Source organism: Myxocyprinus asiaticus, chromosome 39 (assembly GCF_019703515.2).
Source record: "Myxocyprinus asiaticus isolate MX2 ecotype Aquarium Trade chromosome 39, UBuf_Myxa_2, whole genome shotgun sequence".
NCBI lineage: Eukaryota > Metazoa > Chordata > Actinopteri > Cypriniformes > Catostomidae > Myxocyprinus > Myxocyprinus asiaticus.
Genome location: NC_059382.1, coordinates 2,745,001 through 2,767,500, shown reverse-complemented (window position 1 = coordinate 2,767,500; position 22,500 = coordinate 2,745,001). Strand labels below are relative to the sequence as shown.

General features: G+C 37.7%; 1 protein-coding gene across 3 annotated transcripts in view; it reads right to left on the bottom strand.

The window, feature by feature from the left end:
• Positions 1-20,987, bottom strand: part of LOC127429942 (fibroblast growth factor 12-like) — a 53,373-nt gene extending 32,386 nt beyond the window's left edge. The window contains exon 1 of one of the 3 annotated variants that reach the window (XM_051679337.1): positions 20,791-20,987. In XM_051679337.1, the coding sequence (XP_051535297.1) occupies positions 20,791-20,815 (25 nt within the window). In that variant the 5' untranslated portion in view covers positions 20,816-20,987. Of the gene's footprint in view, positions 1-3,567; positions 3,772-8,007; positions 8,356-20,790 lie in introns of those variants that run through there. The other 2 variants (XM_051679335.1, XM_051679336.1) reach the window with 2 other exon arrangements.
• Positions 20,988-22,500: the final 1,513 nt, after the last annotated feature.

Here is a 22,500-nt window from a genome sequence, read left to right as displayed (position 1 = left end):
GAACTGAGAATATATGAGAAATCCTACATCTTAATGTCTGAAAAATGCAACGTTTACAAAAATTGCAATGTCAAATAAAAGTGCAGTAGCAGCACTTCAGTGAGGTCTGTATGGAAAACTCTCAACTGCGCTGCATGTGCAGATCTCAAAATACATATTCAAAGCATGGGTCGCTATGGTAACATCACAAGGCTGATGTCATGGCAATGCAATGGCACCCCTGCAGTGACACAACAACTTTGAGGAAAGAGTTGTTGCCATGGTAATGCAAAGTATTGGGAGCTACCGGTACATAACATATCAAAATGGGAAACGTGATTGGATAATGCAGGTTTATTGGAAGCTTTGCAGTTTATGCACCAAGACAAAGGGGTTCAGTGAGTAGACTGCATTGAAAAGCAGGGATTCAAAATCTAATGCAGACCTGGAAATAAGGTTTAAGATTTTTACAAATGTAAACCAAAGAAATTTATGACACAAAATGAATAATAAATATTTAAGATTGTGCACTATTTCTAGGTCACTAATGAAATGCAAGTAAATTAGTTGATCATGTACACTTGAATTTTCCAATTCAATTGTTCACTCAAATTGTCATGCATATAATACAATTTGTAATGACAAAAGTGTATTAAATTAGACAAATGCACCATAGAAGACTTCTGAACCCCATTGTATAACGTTTGACATGACAGTTTTGATAAAAGAATTATTAACCAAATGCACTCTCTATCGCATTCACAGCGTTTAAACTACAACGGCCTGAAAATCAAGGTCAGGGTGCTATAAATAACCAGATTCATGAATTATTTCTGCCAGAACATTACTGACAATCTTTCGCTAGTCTACACCTAAACAACTGCACTCACAAACACACACATAGCACCGTTGTTGCACAGTTAAATCATACACAGCTGTGACACTGTTTCCATGGCAACAGAGACATTGATCATGTCTCAATGAAGATGCAATTGATTCTAAGTTTCACACAAAATATCACTGCTCTTTTTAATTGTGTGTGCCTTGAAGAGCTTTATAAATATTAATCTAACTCTGTTTTGTTTATGAGGCACAAATCAGTGTTCAAGTTCCTCCTTGAGAGTGACTGATTGTGATAAACATATAAAAACAGTATTTCAATTTCATAACAGCACAACATCGATTCATATGGGTAGTTTCATTTATAATGACCCTTTTGCTTACATATGAAAGAAATTATTTCCCAGCTAATTCTGATAATTATACAGGGGACCTTTTAACTTGGTAAAATATGAAAATATAAATTTTACTAATTATATTTTATTAGTTTTTCATAATTTTGATCACATTTTAGCTTTTTAAAATCAATGTGTTTAATTAATAAATATGATATTATATAGCATATATTATATTTTGTTACATTTTTATTGTTTAAATGCATCATTTCTACTATTTACAGGTATTTACATTGACTTGTTGAACATGTGATAAAACCTGTACTGTCTCTTTAAGAAAACCAGCATTTCTGTAAAGAGTGTCTGAATGAGGAGTGTATGTTAACGAGAGTCTTGAATGGCTTTATCTCATCTATGCTGTGCATGATTACAATTAAATGTTTATTTTTTGTTGTTTTTGATCAACAACTGACTGTAAAGAACAGAAAGGGTATTAAAAGAGACATTATTCAATGACAAATCTTGCATGAATTTCTACTTTGGACATGCACGGAACAACTTTTACTCTCAACACGCTGTGAAAGGATCTCGCTGCTGAACACTTCACGAATAAACTACACAATCAATGGTGGGTGAAATGTAAACATTTACCAGCCAGTTGCCAAATATATGAACTTTAGTCACATAGCGACTTGGTTGAAAATGCTAAATAAAAAAGAAACAAACAAAGCCAGAGAGAAAAAAAGAAACAAACAAACAAACAAAGCCAGATAGAAAGAATGAACTAAAGAAAGAAAAAAAAAAGAATAAATGAATGAAACAATGAAAGAACAAAATAAAAGAAAGCAAGAAAGAAATAACTAAATAAAGCAAGAAAGAAAGATAAAAAGAAAGAATGAAATAAAAGCAAGAAAGAAAAAAGAACGAACAAAAGAAAGAAAGAAAGAAACAAACAAACAAAAAAGCCAGAAAGAGAAACAAAGAAAGAAAGAAGGAAAGAAAAGAAAGCAAGAAAGAAAAAAGAAAGAACGAATGAAATAAAGATAAAAAGAAAGAAAGAAACAAACAAACAAACAAAAAAGCCAGAAAGAGAAACAAAGAAGCACCAAAAACAAACAAACAAACAAACAAAGCCAGAAAGAAAGAAAACAAGATAAAAAGAAAGAAATAAAAGAAAGCAAGAAAGAAAAAAGAAAGAACGAACAAAAGAAACAAACAAACAAACAAAGCCAGAGAGAGAAACAAAGAAAGAAACACCAAAAACAAAGAAGAAAGAAAAAAAAGCAAGAAATAAAAGAAAGCAAGAAAGAAAAATGAAAGAACGAACAAAAGAAAGAAAGAAATAAACAAACAAACAAAAAAGCCAGAAAGAGAAACAAAGAAGCACCAAAAACAAACAAACAAACAAACAAAGCCAGAAAGAGAAACAAAGAAGCACCAAAAACAAACAAACAAACAAACAAACAAAGCCAGAAAGAGAAACAAAGAAGCACCAAAAACAAACAAACAAACAAACAAACAAAAAAGCCAGAAAGAGAAACAAAGAAGCACCAAAAACAAACAAACAAACAAAGCCAGAAAGAGAAACAAAGCAAAGAAACAAACAAAAAAGCCAGAAAGAGAAACAAAGATAGAGGCACCAAAAACAAAGAACAGAAAGAAAGAAAAAGAAAGAAAGAATTAAATAAAAGCAAGAAAGAAAAAAGAACGAATGAAATAAAGATAAAAAGAAACAAACAAACAAACAAACAAAAAAGCCAGAAAGAGAAACAAAGAAGCACCAAAAACAAACAAACAAACAAACAAAGCCAGAAAGAGAAACAAAGAAGCACCAAAAACAAACAAACAAACAAAGCCAGAAAGAAAGAAAGAAACAAACAAACAAACAGACAAACAAACATACAAAGCCAGAAAGAGAAACAAAGAAAGAAGCACCAAAAACAAACAAAGAAAGCCAGAAAGAAAGAAAGAAAGGAGTTTCTTCGTGCTGTCCCAGGTGCTGAAGCACGTGCTTGAGAACATTTGATCTCTGTGTGAACCGTTCACGTGCACAATTGCAGTGACGTCATAGAGGAACATCATTGTATTGATCTGACAGAGATTTGTTTGTTCCTCAATAAACTCTCAAAAATCACCATAATTTCTATGAAACGTACTTCTTTTATTGCCGAAATACACACTTTTCTCTTCAAAATATACATACAAAAATGACACACTGAGTAAAAACTGTGTGTGTGTGTGTGTGTGTGTGTGTGTGTGCATGTGTGCGTGTATGTGTGTGTGTGCGTGTATGTGTGTATGAGTGCGTGTGTGAGTGTGTGTGTGTGTGGGAGAGTGCATTTGTGTGTGTGTGTGTGCGTGTATGTGTGTATGAGTGCGTGTGTGAGTGTGTGTGTGTCCTGCAGTATCTCACCGGTCTCGGTGCGGCTCGGCTCGGTTCTCCGCACGCACAGACACCGCAGCATGTGCGTTCCTTTCTGCCGGAGCAGCCGCGCAATCCTCATCGCAAAAACCCCCCGTCACAGTCCCGCGATCTGTCCGTTCACTGAGACACCTTCATCAAAATCAATGTCATCATCATCCTCATTTCACGCGCTCCGGTCCCGCATCCGCGCGGCGCACACAAAACACCTCCACGCGCTACACCGGCACATCCTCAGGGCGAAAGACACGAGCTGAGCGGGGATAGCCGTACATCCTGTCGGTGTGCATCGTGATGAGCTAATGCCCGTTATTCAGCTCTTAATTTTTGGCGTGGGCGCGAGAGGGAAGACACTGAACATCGCATTGATGCGTAATCGTGGAGGTGACGTAACGGGGGGCTCGCTGACGTCACGCCAGGGGCTTGTCGAGAGATACAACCAACACAGCTCTGATTTGGAAAGTTATACTGAGAGAAAATTGGATTTATGTATATGATGTGAGATTTTATTTTAAAGATGACATTTTGAAACGTAAAGAAATATAGAATATATACCTCTTCAATGTTCTAGTGGCATTAAAATAGTGTTTTACACGGGTCAATTGTCTGAAAAAATTGTTCTTTTTATTAATGCTTCATGTATCATAGGAGAAATTTCTGAATTATTCTTTATGTTGTGCACCCTCTATATAAAATGGTTTGATGTTTATGACATCATATTTAAGAGAGTGATATCACACTTTTTTGACCACATTACCATCTTTATTCATTGTGTTCACACTTTAATTGGCCTCATAAAGCTCAATAACTGTTATTGGAAATAGCTTTTGGCAGAAAGCACAAGAATACTGTACATAATGTGATGTAGTGAGTTGTTATTAGACATTTTGCATGAACCTTCAACATCATAGCATTATGAATATAACAGGGTTGGCACAAAACTAGTTTTGTTTTGTTGTCATGGCTGTTCCCCCAGTGTCTATGGTGGTTTCAGGCCACTTTGGGCGGGAACGGAAAAATCTGATTTCTTGAAAGTCCGGCACTAACCACTAAATCATCAGATTAGTTCAGACACGAATAGAATCGTCTCCTCTAACGATCATTAATACCATGTGGATCTAATAATGTCTCACAAATCTCTTAAAATGATGTAAAACACAAAGGCTTTAAAGACAGGTTTCAGATGGGTTTCAGACATGAGGTGGCAGCAGAACCCACCAGAAACTCCTCACACCCACCAGTCTATGACATCATCACAGTTTCCACTAATTTCCCAAACAAGTCCGCAGCACGTTTCATAGATTACAAATAAAATGCCGCCTTTACAATACACTCACACAAATCTCTCAAAATGTGTGTCAGATTTAAACCTGATTTTAGGGTTTGATAATTAACATTTAGATGTAAAGATTTTAATTTAATAGTTATTGTTTAAACATTTATTAAACCATACATGTATTGGGAAAAAAGTGCACTATTTTTTAATGAATTGTAATGCATTTTTATAATTGTATAATAATTTTTAAATACATATTTTAGCATATTTCTAATCAATTTCATAAAATTCCATCAAATTGAATTGTGAAATTTTTACCAAAATAAAATAATAAAATTATTTATATTAAAGTTACTCAATTCAGTGTAATGGAATTTAACTGTTAAATTTAAATGCGTAAATCTTAGTGTATAATATATGATAGAATATAATAGAAAACTAAAAATAAATAAATACATTTATTTGTAAATAAATTAGGGTTAGGGTTAATTTTTTCATTTTTATTATTAAATATTTTATTTCTCTCTCTCTCTCTCTCTCTCTCTCTGTCTTTCAGAGTTTAATTAGCAAGGAAAGGAAATCTTTGCCTCTAGGTCTGAAATGAGCAACACAGCTGCATACAAACCAATAATAATACAGACAAAATCACCAGTTAATAACCTGCTGAGTGATAACGTGAATGATAATACGTCCAGCACAGGGCTCTGTTACACTACAATGTCAAACAATGGAAAAATACATCAGCCTATAACAGACCAGCTTCCTTTAATGCTATGCATTGTTTTTGTATAGCAGTTTGTGTAAGTATACAGTCAAAAGTTTGGACAGTGGACATACAAACTCATTCTTTATTTGCCACATTATAAAATAATGGTAAAATCAAAACTATCAAACACCACAAAATGGAAGTATGGTGAATTATGTAGTGACCAACAAATCAAATGTACCTTCTATTTTATCTTCTTCAAAATAGTCTCACACACATACACACACACACAGACACACACACACTCTCACACACTCTCACACACACACACACACACACACACACACACTCACACACACACACACACACACACACACACACTCACACACACACACACACATACACACACACACTCACACACAAACACACACACACACACACTCACACACACACACACTCACACACACACACACACACTCACACACACACTCACACACACACACACTCACACACACTCACACACACACACTCACACACACGCACACACATGCACACACACACACACACACACACACACACACACACATACACACACACACACTCACACACATTCACACACACACACACACACTCACACATACACACACACACACACTCTCACACACACACACACACACTCACACACACACGCACACACATGCACACACACACACACATACACTCACACACACACTCAAACACACACACACACACTCACACACACTCACACATACACACACACACACACTCTCACACACACACACACACTCACACACACACGCACACACATGCACACACACACACACATACACTCACACACACACTCAAACACACACACACACTCACTCACTCACTCACTCACTCACACTCACACGCACTCACATACTCACTCTCACACACACACACACACACACACTCACACATATACACACACACACACACACACACTCACTCTCACACACACACTCACACATACACACACACACACACACTCACTCTCACACACACTCAAACATACACACACACACACACACTCACTCTCACACACACACACACACACACACTCACACACACACACACACACACACACACACACTCACACACAAACACACAAACACACACACTCACACACACTCACACACACACTCACACACACACACACTCACACACACTCACACACACACACACACAGACACACACACACACACACACACACACACTCACACACACACTCACACACAAACACACACAAACACACACACTCACACTCACAGCAACTAAATCATAAAGTCCCATGGAATAAGACCCTGCATAGGATCTTCTTCAGCGTGGAAACAAAAAGTGTGCCAAACACACAGATAAAGTATGGTGTGAGAAACAGGAGAGTGGAATTGATATACTGCATAATTTAGTGTATTTTTAACAGCACTGAGCTCCTTAAACATCTGCCATTCACAGAGAGCACAATCACACAAACAACACACACTCTATTTACTGAATAAATGAATGAAAATCTTAATTTCTTCATTAGTAAAATGATGTTAACATGTATATGTGGCTATTCATTTGAAACCGTGTGTATTTTAATGTTTACATATTGGCCCCGTTAACTTCCATTCTGTAACCGCGATTTTTTGCTTCTTTTAAATAAATAAGGAACGAGTTTAAATTATTTTTTGTGGTAATTGACATTGAACCATGAACATTCCTTTAAGCATCATTTACCTTTAATTACGCCCTCACCAACAGCTTTGCTAATTAGTGCAGTAACTATTAAAAACAACATGAAAGAGAATTTGCTAAACGTCTCTAGTGTGAAGTATTTTCAGCTGAAAATAATGTAGAACGGGACTTGATTTGGTTTCTCAGGATTTGATTGGATTGTGAATCAAATTCCCAATAATAACCAGAAAAAATGAAGATTTTGTGCATTAAGTGGGACTTTTAACTATAAACAATCCCGAAACACACCGGCGGGGACTCTTATTTTGAAATGACAGAGAGCATTTACAAAGTTACGCTTATATATTCACCAGATGAGGTTTAATGAGGAATACGATTTATTATTATTCACAAAATATGAAGTTGGAGACGTGATGGAAAACAATATATAGCAACTATCGGCATAGATTTTTGCCGGTAACCGATAGTTCCAAAAAGCAACTATCGACGCCGATTAATCGGTAAAACCGATATATCGGTCTACCTCTAATTTTGATGAACGATTATGAAAGCAAACATATTTTTTAGAATAACATACTCTGTTGAATCATACAGAAGAACACTTTTACAAGCAGGTAAACAGGGTTAATGTTGATTTCATGTTGTCTTTCACACTCACAATAACTCACTCTATAACCGCCAGCCGTACTTATTACAGATCAGAGCTAATGACTTTAGAGAGACTGACCAGGTTCAGTGCTGACGGTCTTCATCGGTCCTTCGGCTTCATCCTCATCCTCTCCTTTACTGTCGTGAGACAGCAGTCGACGGAACAGACTACAATAATGTGTCATGACCTCTCTCTCTCTCTCTCACACACACACACACACACACACACAAGATATCGGTCTGTCTGAGTGTGTGTGAACTCCTGTTTAAAAATCTGTCAGACCTGTCAGTGTGTGTGTGTGTGTGTGTGTTTGATTGATTGGTCGATGTGTGTTACAGTTTTGTCTCAGTCTCTCACTTACAAACGTATCTTTCTGCTCTGTCTGTCTCTCTGTGTGCATGTAAAACAGCCTAAACTCCTATCGAATGAGTGACTGTCTGTGTCCTTGATATTTGCCTGTGCAAATGTGTTTTAGAGGGGGTGTGTCTGTGTGAAATAGAGGCGTGTGTTTGGTGTGCAGAGTTAATGTGTGTTTGTTACTGTATGTGTGTGGCTGCCTACTGCATACTGCACAGTATATGGGTTGACACGAAATCTAAAACTATTTCAAACTGTATTTTGCTCATTCTTTTCCACTTTTATTTTTTTGCATAAGCAAAAGCTATGAGCTCATAATAATTAAGAGGCTACATGGAATATTTGTACTTGTTACACTGAAGGACCATTTCAAATGAACTAGTGTCGGCTAAAACCAGCCTGATCTCATGAAAATTGTGACTGTGGAGACATTTTTGCAAAATTATGTTACATGGCTCATGATACGCTGACTACCACCCCTGGAGTCGCGAGTTCGAATCCAGGGCGTGCTGAGTGACTCCAGCCTGGTCTCCTAAGCAACCAAATTGGCCCAGTTGCTAGGGAGGGTAGAGTCACATAAGGTAACCTCCTCGTGGTCGCTATAATGTGGTTCTCTTTCAGTAGGGTGTGTGATGAGTTGTGTGTGGATGCCGTGGAGAATAGCGTGAAGCCTCCACATGCGCTACGTCTCCACGGTAATGCACTCAACAAGCCACGTGATAAGATGCACGGATTGACGGTCTCAGACGTGAAGGCAACTGAGATTCGTCCTCAGCCACCCGGATTGAGGCGAGGACTTAGAGTGCATTGGGAATTGGGCATTCCAAATTGGGGAGAAAAAGGGAGAAAATAATTGTTTTTTTTAATACATGGTTCAGGATGCGTATTGCGGCGGTTTCGAGGTGAAATGTCCACAGTGTGGCACTAAAAGCGAGTTAAATTTTCTCCTAAACAGATATAAATCTGTATCAAGTTTTAAATCAACAAAAACCTACTTACCTCCCTACCCTAAACCTTAAACCTAAACCTAACTGAGAGTGTCACAGAAGCAGATGTGAGATGAAAAACATAGCCACACATAATTTTGTGGAGCTTCTGTTAGGAGACCGATATATCTGTTTTACCGATTAATCGGTGACGATAGTTGCTTTATTTTTATTTTTTTTATCAGTTCTATACTGATAGTTTTTTCATCGTGTCTCCAACTTCATATTTTGTGACTAATATTAAACTTTATTCCTCATTAAAACTCATCTGGTGAAATATATACATGTATACATACACAAAACTTTTCATCTGATGAATATATATACATAACTTTGTAAATGCTTTAATATAGAGCACTGTAACACAGCCAAGTCTCAGTCATTTCAAAATAAGAGTCACTGGTGCGTTTTGGGTTTGTTTATAGTTAAAAGTCCCACATTATGCACCAAATCAGAATTTTGTCTGTTTTTTATTGGGATTTTGGTTGCACAATAAACTGCACGTGGGAATTATCGCATCTATGTCTGTGCCTATCAGAATAAGGAAAGAATAAAAAATGTTTTAACATCCTCTAAATAGATTTTTAAAACTATCGGCCGATAAATCGGTTATCGGCCTTTTCCACCACCTTATTGGTATCGACGAAATCCACTATCGGTCGATCTCTAGCTTCTATGACACTTTTGGCTCATGTGTTGACTTCTCTTCAGGACTTGTACCCTGGTCCTTTGCATCACAAGTGCAACACTCTATCGGTTGAGCTACTGCACAATTTAATCGCACTCGAACAAGCTTGTAAATGTGGTTGGTTACGTAATGCAAATGTTACAATGAGTCACGCACTATAGTAAAAATGTTTAGATGTCATAAGATAGCATTGTGTGAGGAACAGGGTGGAAAGTAAGTGTTTATGAACTGATAATCTGCCGTTTTACTCATGATGTGTGTGAAAGTGAATATAAGTCATTGTTGTTGTAGAGCCTCCAGTGTTCATTTCACCAGGGAACTGCCGCGATACATTCAAGCCACGTAAAAATCATTTTGTGTAGTAATGTGATGTTTATGTTTATGAAACTAGGTTGGCTAAAACCAGTGTAGGTGATTAAAAATGGTGAATAGCGCTGGCTACCACCCCTGGAGTTCGCTAGCTCGCTAGTTCGAATCCCAGGGCGTTCTGAGTGACTCCAGCCAAGTCTCCTAAGCAACCAAATTGGCCTGGTTGCTAGGGAGTGTAGAGTCACATGGGCTAACCTCCTCGTGGTCGCTATAATGTGGTTAGTTCTCGGTGGGGCGCGTGGTAAGTTGAGCATGGCTGCCGCGGTGGATGGCGTGAAGCCTGCACACGCGCTATATCTCCGTGGCAACGCGCTCAACAAGCCACGTGATAAGATGCGCAGGTTGACGGTCTCAGACGCGGAGGCAACTGAGATTCGTCCTCCGCCACCTGGACTGAGGCGAATCACTACGCGACCACAAGGACTTAAAAGCACATTGGGAATTGGGCATTCCAAATTGGGAGAAAAAGTTCATGAGCATGTTATGTGTCAACTACTCTAATATACAGTATTTATAATATATAATGCAATAATACATTTATTAGTAAAAAAAAAAAAAAAAAAAAAAGGTAGTATGCTGCGCTGTTGTCAAATGAGTGTTTCGCAATTTAATCCAATTTTGTGTAAAAATGTCTACAAATTTGGCAGGCTGATCAAATAATAAGTCAAGAAGGAGACATTAAATCGCTGATATGGTTAATTCATTACACTGGTAATGGAAGTTCATTTGAGTGCATTTCAAATGCAAATGTAGGTCATCCAGAAAGTTTGCATACTGTGCACTCTGTGCATACTTCAGAAATAGTATGAGTAGTATGACAGTATGGCAATTTAAACATAGTCTGTGTCTTTCTGCAGAGTTTGCATGCATTAGATGGTGTGTGTGTCTATAGAAAGTTTTTGTGTTTATGTCTTTTGTCACAAGGTGGTCTTTTTTTATATGTCATAATTTTGCATATAACTGCTACATACACACGCATGTCTCTAACCATGATCCATCAAAAGCAATTAAGTGCATCTGTAAGTAACTCCAGCATTAGAAATACAATCTCTGGTTCACACATGCATAATAGAGACGATTGCGTCTAGTCTGAGAGTGTAAGTTGGTGTTACTGAGAGAGACAGCTATTTATAATGCTGTTTACAGACAGAAAGTGCTGTACATGAGCATTCATTTACACACACACACACACACACACACACACACACACACAGAGCTTGATGAGAGGATCAAGGTTAGAATGTATCTGTAAACGTGTGTGTTTGTGGGAGGATGTGTGTCATCATGGAAAATAATCTGTAAATATATATGTGTGTGTGTGTGTGCATTTCTTAATCTGTTACTCAGTGCAATGCTGCTTATAGATTAGTTGCTGTAGTTGACCAGCAGGGGGCAGTCTGTTCATATGTTATCAGGTTACTCCAGGGAAATTGTTTGTACTATAACAGTTAGGGTCAGATAACTCTATTTTATAATTTAGCTGCTGTCTTGCATATTAGTGACAAATGGTGCAGGTCAATGTGTCACTCGCAGCATCATAAATGAGATGAGTTTTCGAGTAGGCATCATAGATAAACTTCTAACGGTACATTTCCACTAAGGTAAAAGTTAAAAGATGCGCAAGTCGCGACAGATGTTTCTAAAGTAGACGGTTTGATTTGAATCACACACATGACTTACATCAGCGAGTGTCAGAATATCATTTGTACAATTAGTTCACCCATAAATGAAAATTCTGTCATCATTTACCCACCCGCATGTTTTTTCAAACCCATATGACTTTCTTTCTTGCATGGAACACGAAAGGAGATGTCAGGCAGAATTTTAGTCTCAGTCACCATTCACTTTCACTGTATGGGAAAAATAAAAGATGCAACAAAAGTGAATGGTGACTGAGACTAACATTCTACCTAACATCTCTTTTTGTATTCCACGCTAGAAAGAAAGTCATACGGGTTTGGAACACCATGAGGGTGAGTAAGTGATGACAGAATTACAGTTACTAATAAAGTACCAAGCAACCACAGAGAGTTTTTTAAAAGCACCCTTTATTTGCATTACAGTAATGAGAATTTGGTGGGAAATGTGCTTAATAGACCCTTCGCTAAGCCACGCCTTAAAAGCGTTTCTGACCAATCCTATCTTAGCAACTGTTGCCGGGCCGCCATTCCTCTGACAAGTGTTTGCTTTTTTCCAATGAGAGTCGATGGGAGTAATGTGTGGTTGGGTCGTTTTAAGCAGAATTTTACAAAAATGATCCACAAAATGTCACAAACATTGTTGCCCGGTCACTTGTACTAGTGAAATGAGGTACCAAGAATGGATGCACGCAGAGTTTTTTCTTCCCTTTTTAAAAAATCATTAAATAAATCTCGAGAAGGGCATGCTATGGATTAAACTGTGTCTGTCGTTATTCCCAAACAGTTTACAAACAGTAAAACATGTTTAACATCAGTGTGGGCACCTTTATTTGCTCCAAGGTAAATTAAAGCTAATAACTTAACATTAATTCATTTATGTATTGATTCCATTTTCAGTAAATAAAGAGTTCACAGCATCTGTAATAATACTGTAATAATCATTTGCCTCAATTCTGATCATGTCTCCACACTTTTCAATCAAATTACTGTGTAATTAATGATGTCTTTTAAAAAACGTCATATTAAAATGCTTTACAATGTCACTCTTCATTCCTACGGGAAGTTCAGTAACACTTCATTTTAAGGGTCAACATGTGGGTGCCTCGTGCCGCCCCACCGCAAGATGCCGCCACCCCCCCACAAGATGCCACCCTGGGCAACGGCACATGTCGCCCATGCCTAAATCCACTACTGCCTTAGGTCCACTTATAATGTCAGCAAAGTTTTTTTTGCACAGTCATAATTTAATAATATATTATTTTCAACCCTGTCTCTGGCCCTCTGTCTGAAACACTCTGTTTTAAGCTCTCTGGGCCTTTAAGACTTAAATGTAAACGCCCACTGTTCTGATTGGCTAACATCGTGCAGCCCCTCAAATACAGCTATATTTGAAACTCAGTCGGAAGAAAATGAACAAGCTTCACAGTATAATTTATAAAACTACATTTCAGGGTTAACACTTAACGCACAGCCAACACATTTCATCTGAATATATCAAACTGTTCACTTCTCTTAAAGCACACCGCATATCGCCAGAATTGCATGGAAACGATTAAAGATGTCCATCTAGTGCATGTTTACAGAAGACCAATTATTAAAAATAGCACAGATGGGTGCAAAAACGGTCCAGGATGCCTTTAAAACTGCAAGACACAGTGCAGCTGAATGAAACACATTCTCTAATTTTTAGAGTTATAACTTGACATTGCGTCTTTTAAAATTGGCACGAGATAATGATAACGGTCAAAGCCATTCATCTAGTGTAGAAAAACATTTCAATCCAGATAGGCACACAAAGGTGTCTTGTGTAAGTCCCCTTTGGATGAATTTCCCATGACAGGCCCTCTCTCCTCTTCACCTGTGTGACAGAGTACCAGTGGGCAGGGCTAAAGGTGCGACATTGTAAAAGTGGGCGTTGATGTCTTGCTGTAGAGGCAGTCTTTTGCTGACGTATTGTTCTTTGTGATGTCACAAAACACACAACTTCTAAATGTGTGTTTCTAAAGCTTGGTTTAAATAAATGCTCTTTTTCTATTAAGGAGGACGTTTTCAATACTGAAACTTACAGTATGTTTTTATAGTACAATGAACCCTTTAAAAATGTTTTTTAACAAGTGTTTTATTGTAATTGAAATGTGCAAAAATAACCAATAACTTGAGTAGGTCAAACTTTCACTTTGACGGACGGATGGACAGACAGATAGATTCGTAACTGAACCTACAGAAATAAAAACAGTGTGTATTAGTGGTCGACCAATATGGGTTTTTTAATGGCCGATGCCGATATCCAGAGAGCAGGGTGGCTGATAGGCCGATATAATGCCGATATATCACAAAATGTAACATAGTAAATAACAAACATAAAATTGCTTAAAAAAAACATGAACTCTTATTTAGCACTATATTTACTAAATTTCACACAAAATTAAAAATTAATATTGTATTTTAAATGGTAGATTAGTCATCAAATTTTAGTAATTTATTTGCACATGCAGAAATTGTTAATATATAAGAAAGAAGGAAATAACAGTACACACAGTAGTCCAGCAACCATGGATGGCATGTCCACGTTAGCAATCGCATTTTCTCAAAAAATACAGAATCAAACCAATTGTACATACAGTGATAGTGAATAAGACGTTTACTTATAGCACACGTGAAGCGCTTATACTTTGGGCTGCATCTGAAAACGTAGGCAGCTGACTTGCTAACTTGCTGCCAAATCAGTTAATGGCTTAACTGACAGCTGTTTTGTATGAATGGAACTCTTAAGGAAACTGATCTCTGAACAGTTTGAAAAGCACCTTATTTTCATCCTACCTCCGTATACAGTCTCCGGAGGCAGCATTTTCCTGGTTTCGGACGCAGCCTTGAAGTTGCACACACGCGCTCGTGCGGGTCCACCGCAAGCCTCAATCTCCTGACAGTTTAAACGGCCTGGATTGCCTGCTTGGATTGACCCTCATGATTTGTGAATCAGATCAACTTTTGATCCTGATCCTGAAGTTTTGATTCTGGCTGATAGAATACGTGTTTCAGAGAAAGATATTAGAGGAGCGCTCGATGGGAAAAAAACACTGGATTTTCATGAGGTTCGTGAATTACATCTGTTTAAACGAGATATCTGCATATTTGCAGATGGTATATAATAGACGTTTTATTGATATTTGCCTTTTATCATTAGGAAAGAAAGTTAAAGGTGACAGGGAACTGCTGAGGAGAGAAAGTGCTTCAGAGGAAGATTTATGAGCACTCCACAGGATGCAGGATCTGCTGAAGTTTTGTGAGGTTGGTTTATTACATCTGTTTAAACAAGATATGCTCATATTTGCAGATGGTATATGATATTAGTTTTATTGATATTTGCCTTTTTATCATTAGACAAGACCGTTAAAAGTTACAGTGAAATGTTGAGGAGAGAGAGGGAGAATGAAACAGGTGAACACTTTAACATCATGAGCTCAAACGCGTCTGCCGCGGCTCTGATATGCGGACCGTTTAAATGACACTGTGTTGCACACCGGTCTATTATTGTAGTAACACAATGGCACGTAACAAGAAAACGAACATTGACTGGTCGTTTACATGTCTCAGTCACTTCACATGCAAGCAGGTGATTCTCAGCACCCTCAAGAAACAAATCAGCCAAACGGGAAAATTTATCGGCTGATGCCGATAATTAAAAAAGTCAGAATATCGCCCAATTTATCGGCCTCTGCGATATATCGGTTGACCACTAGTGTGTATGTGTGTGTGTCAACCCTGACAGAGAAAAGAGACTGCACAAATCCTGATGTCAGCAAAAGAAAGTCCACACACTAGAGAGTGATTTTCTCTTCAGTTCATGCATCTTTTATTTTTACGACGTTCTCTTCACTGTATCTGTCTTTGAAGCACCTGCAACTGTAAATTATCCTGAAGGTTTTCCCTTGATCCCAAACACTGCTGTATTGTGACACTTGCTGTTAGGATCCTGCAAACACACCTTGTTCTCAGAAACATCTTTATAACAACACTATCACTGAATACAGATCTATTTGTGGCAGAACAAATAGTAAGCAAAGTGTGGAAGTATGCCATTCTGAACTAAGCATATGTCCATGCCTTTTGTGATCATAATTTACATCCATCCAAACGTAACAAGTACCAATTATTTTGCAGACATAACCTGTTTACTTGCTACAAAGTGCCTCAGTCAAAAAATATTTGATTATCTTTCAAGTAGACATAAACCGATGATCGGTTGACTGATATTTTAAACATATATTTCCACTTTTCCACTTAAAGGGATAGTTCACCCAAAAAAGGACATTCTCTCATCATTTACTCACCCTCATGCCATCCCAAATGTGTGACTTTTCTTTTCCCTGCATAACACAAATGAAGATTTTTAGAAGGATATTTCAGCTCTGTAGGTCCATACAATGCATGTGAATGGTGTCCAGAGCTTTGAAGCTCCAAAAAGCACATAAAGGCAGCATAAAAGTAATCCATATGACTCCAGTGGTTAAATCCATGTCTTCAGAAGCGATATGATAGGTGTGGGTAAAAAACAGATCAATATTTAAGTCCTTTTTTTCTTTAAATCTACACTTTCACATTCTTCTTCTTTTGATTTTGGCGATTCACATTCTTTGTGCATACTGCCACCTACTGGACAGGGAGGAGAATTTATAGTAATAAAGGATTTCAATATTGATCTGTTTGTCACCACACCTATCATATTGCTTCTGAAAACATGGATTTAATCACTGGAGACGTATGGATTACTTTTATGCTGCCTTTATGTGCTTTTTGAGCTTCAAAGTTCTGATCACCATTCACTTGCATTGTATGGACCAACAGAGCTGAGATATTCTTCTAAAAATTGCCCACAAAAGACTTTTTAAAGAAATTTTAAATATTAATGAGGACTTTGAACGAGTGTACATTGCAACTAGTCAAATTAATTTTTTTGTACACTTTGCGCAATTTTAGTTTTGTACAGCAGTTCGCCCAAGGTACAAATGTGCCTAAAAGCAGAAATAAAACAGGAATTAAAAATCAGTCATGCACATCAGTTAATCAGACACTCAAACACAAAAATAATCAGTATCGTCTCGGTTACTAAAAAACAATATCAGTCGAGCTCTACTTTCAAGGATTTGATGTCACAAATCTTTTATACTTTGTCAAATCCAACAGCTAGTTCTTCCTCAGAAGTGCTCATTTTATCAACCTGACACCTTGTTAACACAACTTAGTTTTTCTAGAGGACTGATATAAACCTGTGCACCCTAAATCCAAGGAATTTCATTGAAGCCAAACAATTCGTTTGGAGCTTGCCATTTTTGTGTGCAATATGCATCAGTCGGTCATGTTTTGCGGAATGGGTTAGTGGAACCAGCTTTGAGTCATTCTCAAACATTCACCCTTTTAAGCAAATCTGAGGCGAAAGAAAATGAATAAACTTTAAAATAATGTGTGGCACTGAATCTCTCAGATCAAGCTGCAGAGATCCAGTGAAAGAGAGAGACAGTGTTTAGCTTTTTGTCTCGCCGTCTGATAGTCAGAGCCAAATATCAATTGCAAGCATCCCCCACCTTCCTCTCACATTACACAAACACACACAAACACACACCGTCATACTGCCAGCCAACAATGACAGCCTCCGTGATACACTGACAGTCGCCATCAAACCTTCCTTTTGTGTTCATATGTGTGTGTGTGTGTGTGTGTGTGTGTGTGTGTGTGTGTCCCTTTTCTATGAGAAGAATCATATCTAAAATGAAAGTACATTTTATGTAACTGGAAGTCAAACACACTTCACTGAAACACAAGACTGTCAAACACACACACACACACACACACACACTACTGTAAAAAGGTGAGGTAACCATCAGATGACATTTGCTTTCATATTTTTGTTATATAATGTTAAAAACATCTACACATTTCCAAGTGCGGCGTATCCAAATACTTGTATTGTCTTCATTTTGAAAACTTATGTTTTATCATTTCAAACCTAAAAAGCTTCTTTTTGAGAAATGTCACTAGGGTCCTGTACTAGCCTGGACATCCCGTATTTTGGCTGAAATTACAGTATCTTATTCGGGACGCCTTTTGTCCTGTATTTCAGGGATGAAATGCTCAAAGGCTCCTCCATCGGACGGCGCCGTCCCGTATTTATGCGCTCAAAATGCTCGAGCGTACCACTATTGCTGTGAGTTGTAAACCTTAGAGTGGAACTGAGACTGAGTTATCAGGTACATGATGGTTATTGTTACTTAGTAAGTCGTTATTTCACAGACTGATTGTTGACTTTACTAGCGATGCCCAGTTCGCAAATGAATCGCTCTTTTGAGTCGGTTCTTTTAAATTAGTTGCTCAAACGGGTTGGCCAAACGGTTTGAAACGGTTCACGATTCACTCGAATCATTTAAACGCCTCCCATATTAACTGCATCATTTGGAGTGTTTTATAACACTGTAAAACAAAAATGAGATCATTTAGAAAAATAAATATGCATACCCTTAGACCCTGATGTTTTGAAGTGTTTCAAATCAATGACACTTGCTTTTGATATTTTATTATCTAATGATACTGACACAGTTTGAAGTCTGTCTTAAAGGAATATTCAGAGTTCAATACAAGTTAAGCCCAAATAATGTTTTGTGGTAATCAGCGTCATTCCACAAATGCTGTCGATTGAGCTTACATTCCATTGAACCCAGAATAGTTCTTTAAATGTCCAAATAATTTTGGGGGTCACTATATCTACTCCACACACACACACACAACTACATATATCAGTTTATAGTGACTCAAATGACCCAAATCCATTTATTACAACTGGATACTGGGCCATAAGATAGACCAACCTCACACACACACACACACACACACACACACAGCCTGAGGTGCGGTAACTAGGACTGAGGGTTCTTTTAATGCTACTTGGGCATGTCACATCTTAAGCGTACTTCAAGGAACAGTTCACCCAAAAATGAAAATTCCCTCATCATTTACTCACCCTCATGCCATCCCAGATGTGTATGACTTTATTTCTTCTGCTGAACACAAATGAAGTTTTTAGGAGAATATTTCAGCTCTGTAGGTCCATATAATGCAAGTGAATAGTGAGCAAAACTTTGAAGCTCCAAAAAGCACATAAAGTCAGCATAAAAGTAATTCGGTGGTTTAATCCATGTCTTCAGAATTGATATGATAGCTGCGGGTGAGAAACAGATCTATATTTAAGTCCTTTTTTTACTTTAAATTTCTACTTTCAAATAGCCCTTCTATGCTCATGCAAAAAAGGACAAGTTGTTGTTGTTCTGTTTTGTTTTGTTATTTTGCATAATTGGTGCATATCGCCACCTACTGGGCAGGGAGGAGAAATAAAAAAGGGACAGATAAAGCAAAGGAAAAGAATAAATAAATAATATTTGCACAACAGCCCGTCAGCCCGATATGCATGAAGAATGCGAATCGGCAAAAAACAAAACAAGAAGAACTCTCATGAACGTGCATAGGAGGTCTGGTAAAAAGTGGAGATTTATAGTATAAAAAAAAAAGGATTTAAATATTGATCTGTTTCTAACCCACACCTATCATATCACTTCTGAACACATGGTTTAAACCACTGGAGTCTTATGGATTACTTTTATGCTGCCTTTATGTGCTTTCTGGAGCTTCAAAGTTCTGATCACCATTCACTTGCATTGTATGGATCTACAGAGCTGAAATATTCTTCTTAAAATCTTCATTTGTGTTCATCAGAAGAAAGAAAGTCATGTACATCTGGGATGGCATGAGGGTGAGTAAATGATGAGAACATTTTCATTTTTGGACGAACTATCCCTTTAAACACACACTTAGTACTCCATGAACATTTGGGTGCAGTAAAGTGAAAGTGTGTTACACGTCCTGAATGTTAATCACTATGATGCAAGAATGTCATTAACCTTAACGTATATCACAAAGACACATATGGGACATGTAGGCGCAACAGTCCACCCTCATACTGTGCATATATAATATAAAACTGTGACAAAAACAATTGCACATACACACTCGTCTCACACACTTATAAACACACAATATATATAAATGATCAATAAATACCCTCAAATCAATAGCCTGACGTTTCCAGGGCACTGGAACAAAAACAATGAAACCTATACACTCACGCTTGCCAACATACAATATGATGCAGACAGGTCAGATGTCTTTGTGTGTAAAGGAACTTGACATATGAAGAGCATGCCGGTGTGTGTGTTAAATACACTGTCACACACACACATGCCGTCCAGTACTGTGATGAATGTTATGCATGAAGGAAGAGCACCCTTCCCCTGCCGGAGCCCCATATGAGGGGCAAATCTGCTGCATCAGTATGTTTTAAAGCAACGCCACTTAAAACCTCTGCAGACAGATCACACAAACACACACACACACACACACCTGGCACACCTTATCTGACCAGCATTATGTCTGTACTGTACATGCACACACATCATGGTATCAGAAGGTACCAAAGTACTTTCATATTTATCATAGTATGATTACCACATTCATGTGCTATGGTATTTACATCATGGTAGGCCAATGGTACCATGGTACATACACATAAAAACGTGGTATCACCCCTCAAAATCCCATCAGGACAGGAGCCCTGAGTACCGCAGTCTACACACACTCACTTAGGTTTGCACACATACATACATCATATATACATACATCCACACCCACACAAAAGCACGCACATATTCATGGATACATACACACTCACGCACTCATACATAAACACAAACGCGCGCGCACACGTAAAGTTGCTCACCGGCGCTCTTCTCTTTGCTCTCCATCTCCCGATGCGCTGCTGTTAGTCACAGAGGATGACGAGGATGATGCTGACGGTTCGGTTGTCGCGCTGTCTTTTCCACTCGCCGGGCTCGCGCTGCGCACGGGCAGCAGCTGTTCGGTTCACGCGCTGTCCGGTGCGCGAGGTGTCTTGAGGGGCTGAATCTCGGGTGTGGTTTTTTGTGTTGTTTGTGTCGAGGCAGGGCGAGGCGGAGGCTCGTGTGTGTGTGTGTGTGTGTGTGTGTGTGCACATGTTTATACTACATTGTTGGGACCAAATGTCCCCACATGGATAGTAAAACCTGAGATCACCTACATTATGGGGCCCAGCCAGCGGTCCCCATGAGGGAATTGGCTTATTAAACATACTAAATTATGTTTTTTTGAAATTGTAAAAAAAAATGCATGGAAGTCTATGGAGAGTCCCCACAATGACATAAAAACAAGTTTGTGTGTGTGTGTGTGTGTTGTGTACAGTGTTGGGTAAGTTACTCTAAAAAAGTAATTAATTACTAACTACTAATTACATCTTCTACAGTGTAATTAGATTAATGTAATAATTACCCTGTCTGAAAAGTAATTGCATTATATTACTAATTACTTTCTAAAACCAATTATCAACCTCAACCAGATGAATAATAATAATCAAATAAATGATTCATGAACTGGCCAAAGAATTTAAAGGGGCAGCGTTAAATTATGAAACATATATTTTAACATTAGACGTTACATTTAGATTTTAAATTCACTTTTGTTTTATATAGAACGTTTCTATAGTCTATACAGCATTTAATGCAATTTACATCAGAAGTAACTGTAATTAAATTACTGAAAAATTAAGAGTAATCCCTTACTTTACTTTTCTCAATGAAAAAGTAATTTAATTACAGTAATTAATTATTTAGTAATGCATTACACCCAACACTGGCTGTGTGTGTGTTTCTGACCGGTTCGCGCGATGTTAACAGGAGCTGTCGCAGCACCGCCGCTATCAAAAACACATGGCCGTGACATCACCGCAGGTGTCATGTGAGACCTGATGAAAAAACGTCTGTTTTCAACATCTGTGGACAATAGCCCGAGGACAAGATGATTACTATAGTAAATGTCTAAAAATATGGTATTATATTGTAACGTCAACAACAACAAAAAAAGCATACCATGGTACTTTGATATAGGCCCATTAAATGATCACCATATATATATATATATATATATATATATATATATATATATATATATATATACACAGGATTCACATCCCTTTCATAAAATATCCTCACACATTACCAAGGGTACTGTGAAGGTACTTTTTTAAGTTATGGGACATATATACATATATACATATATACTTACATGTATTAAATGATCACAGTATTCACATCCTTTACAAAAAGTACCTTTACAGTACAAAATTACCATGGTAGTACCATGTTTTTGGAACATATACAAGGGTATTTTTGTTTTTTCAGTAACTGTTAATACTCTGGTACAGTATGTACTGTACCTGTATATACCACGGTACTGAACGATTACCATATTCATATACAATAGTATTCATATACCTTCACAGTACAAAAATACTATGTTTGTTGTACAATGGTATTTTGGGTACCATGAGGGTGCTTTTTGTAAGTGATGGTACTCCAATGGAGGTACCATATACAGGGGGTACCCCTTGTCATGGTAT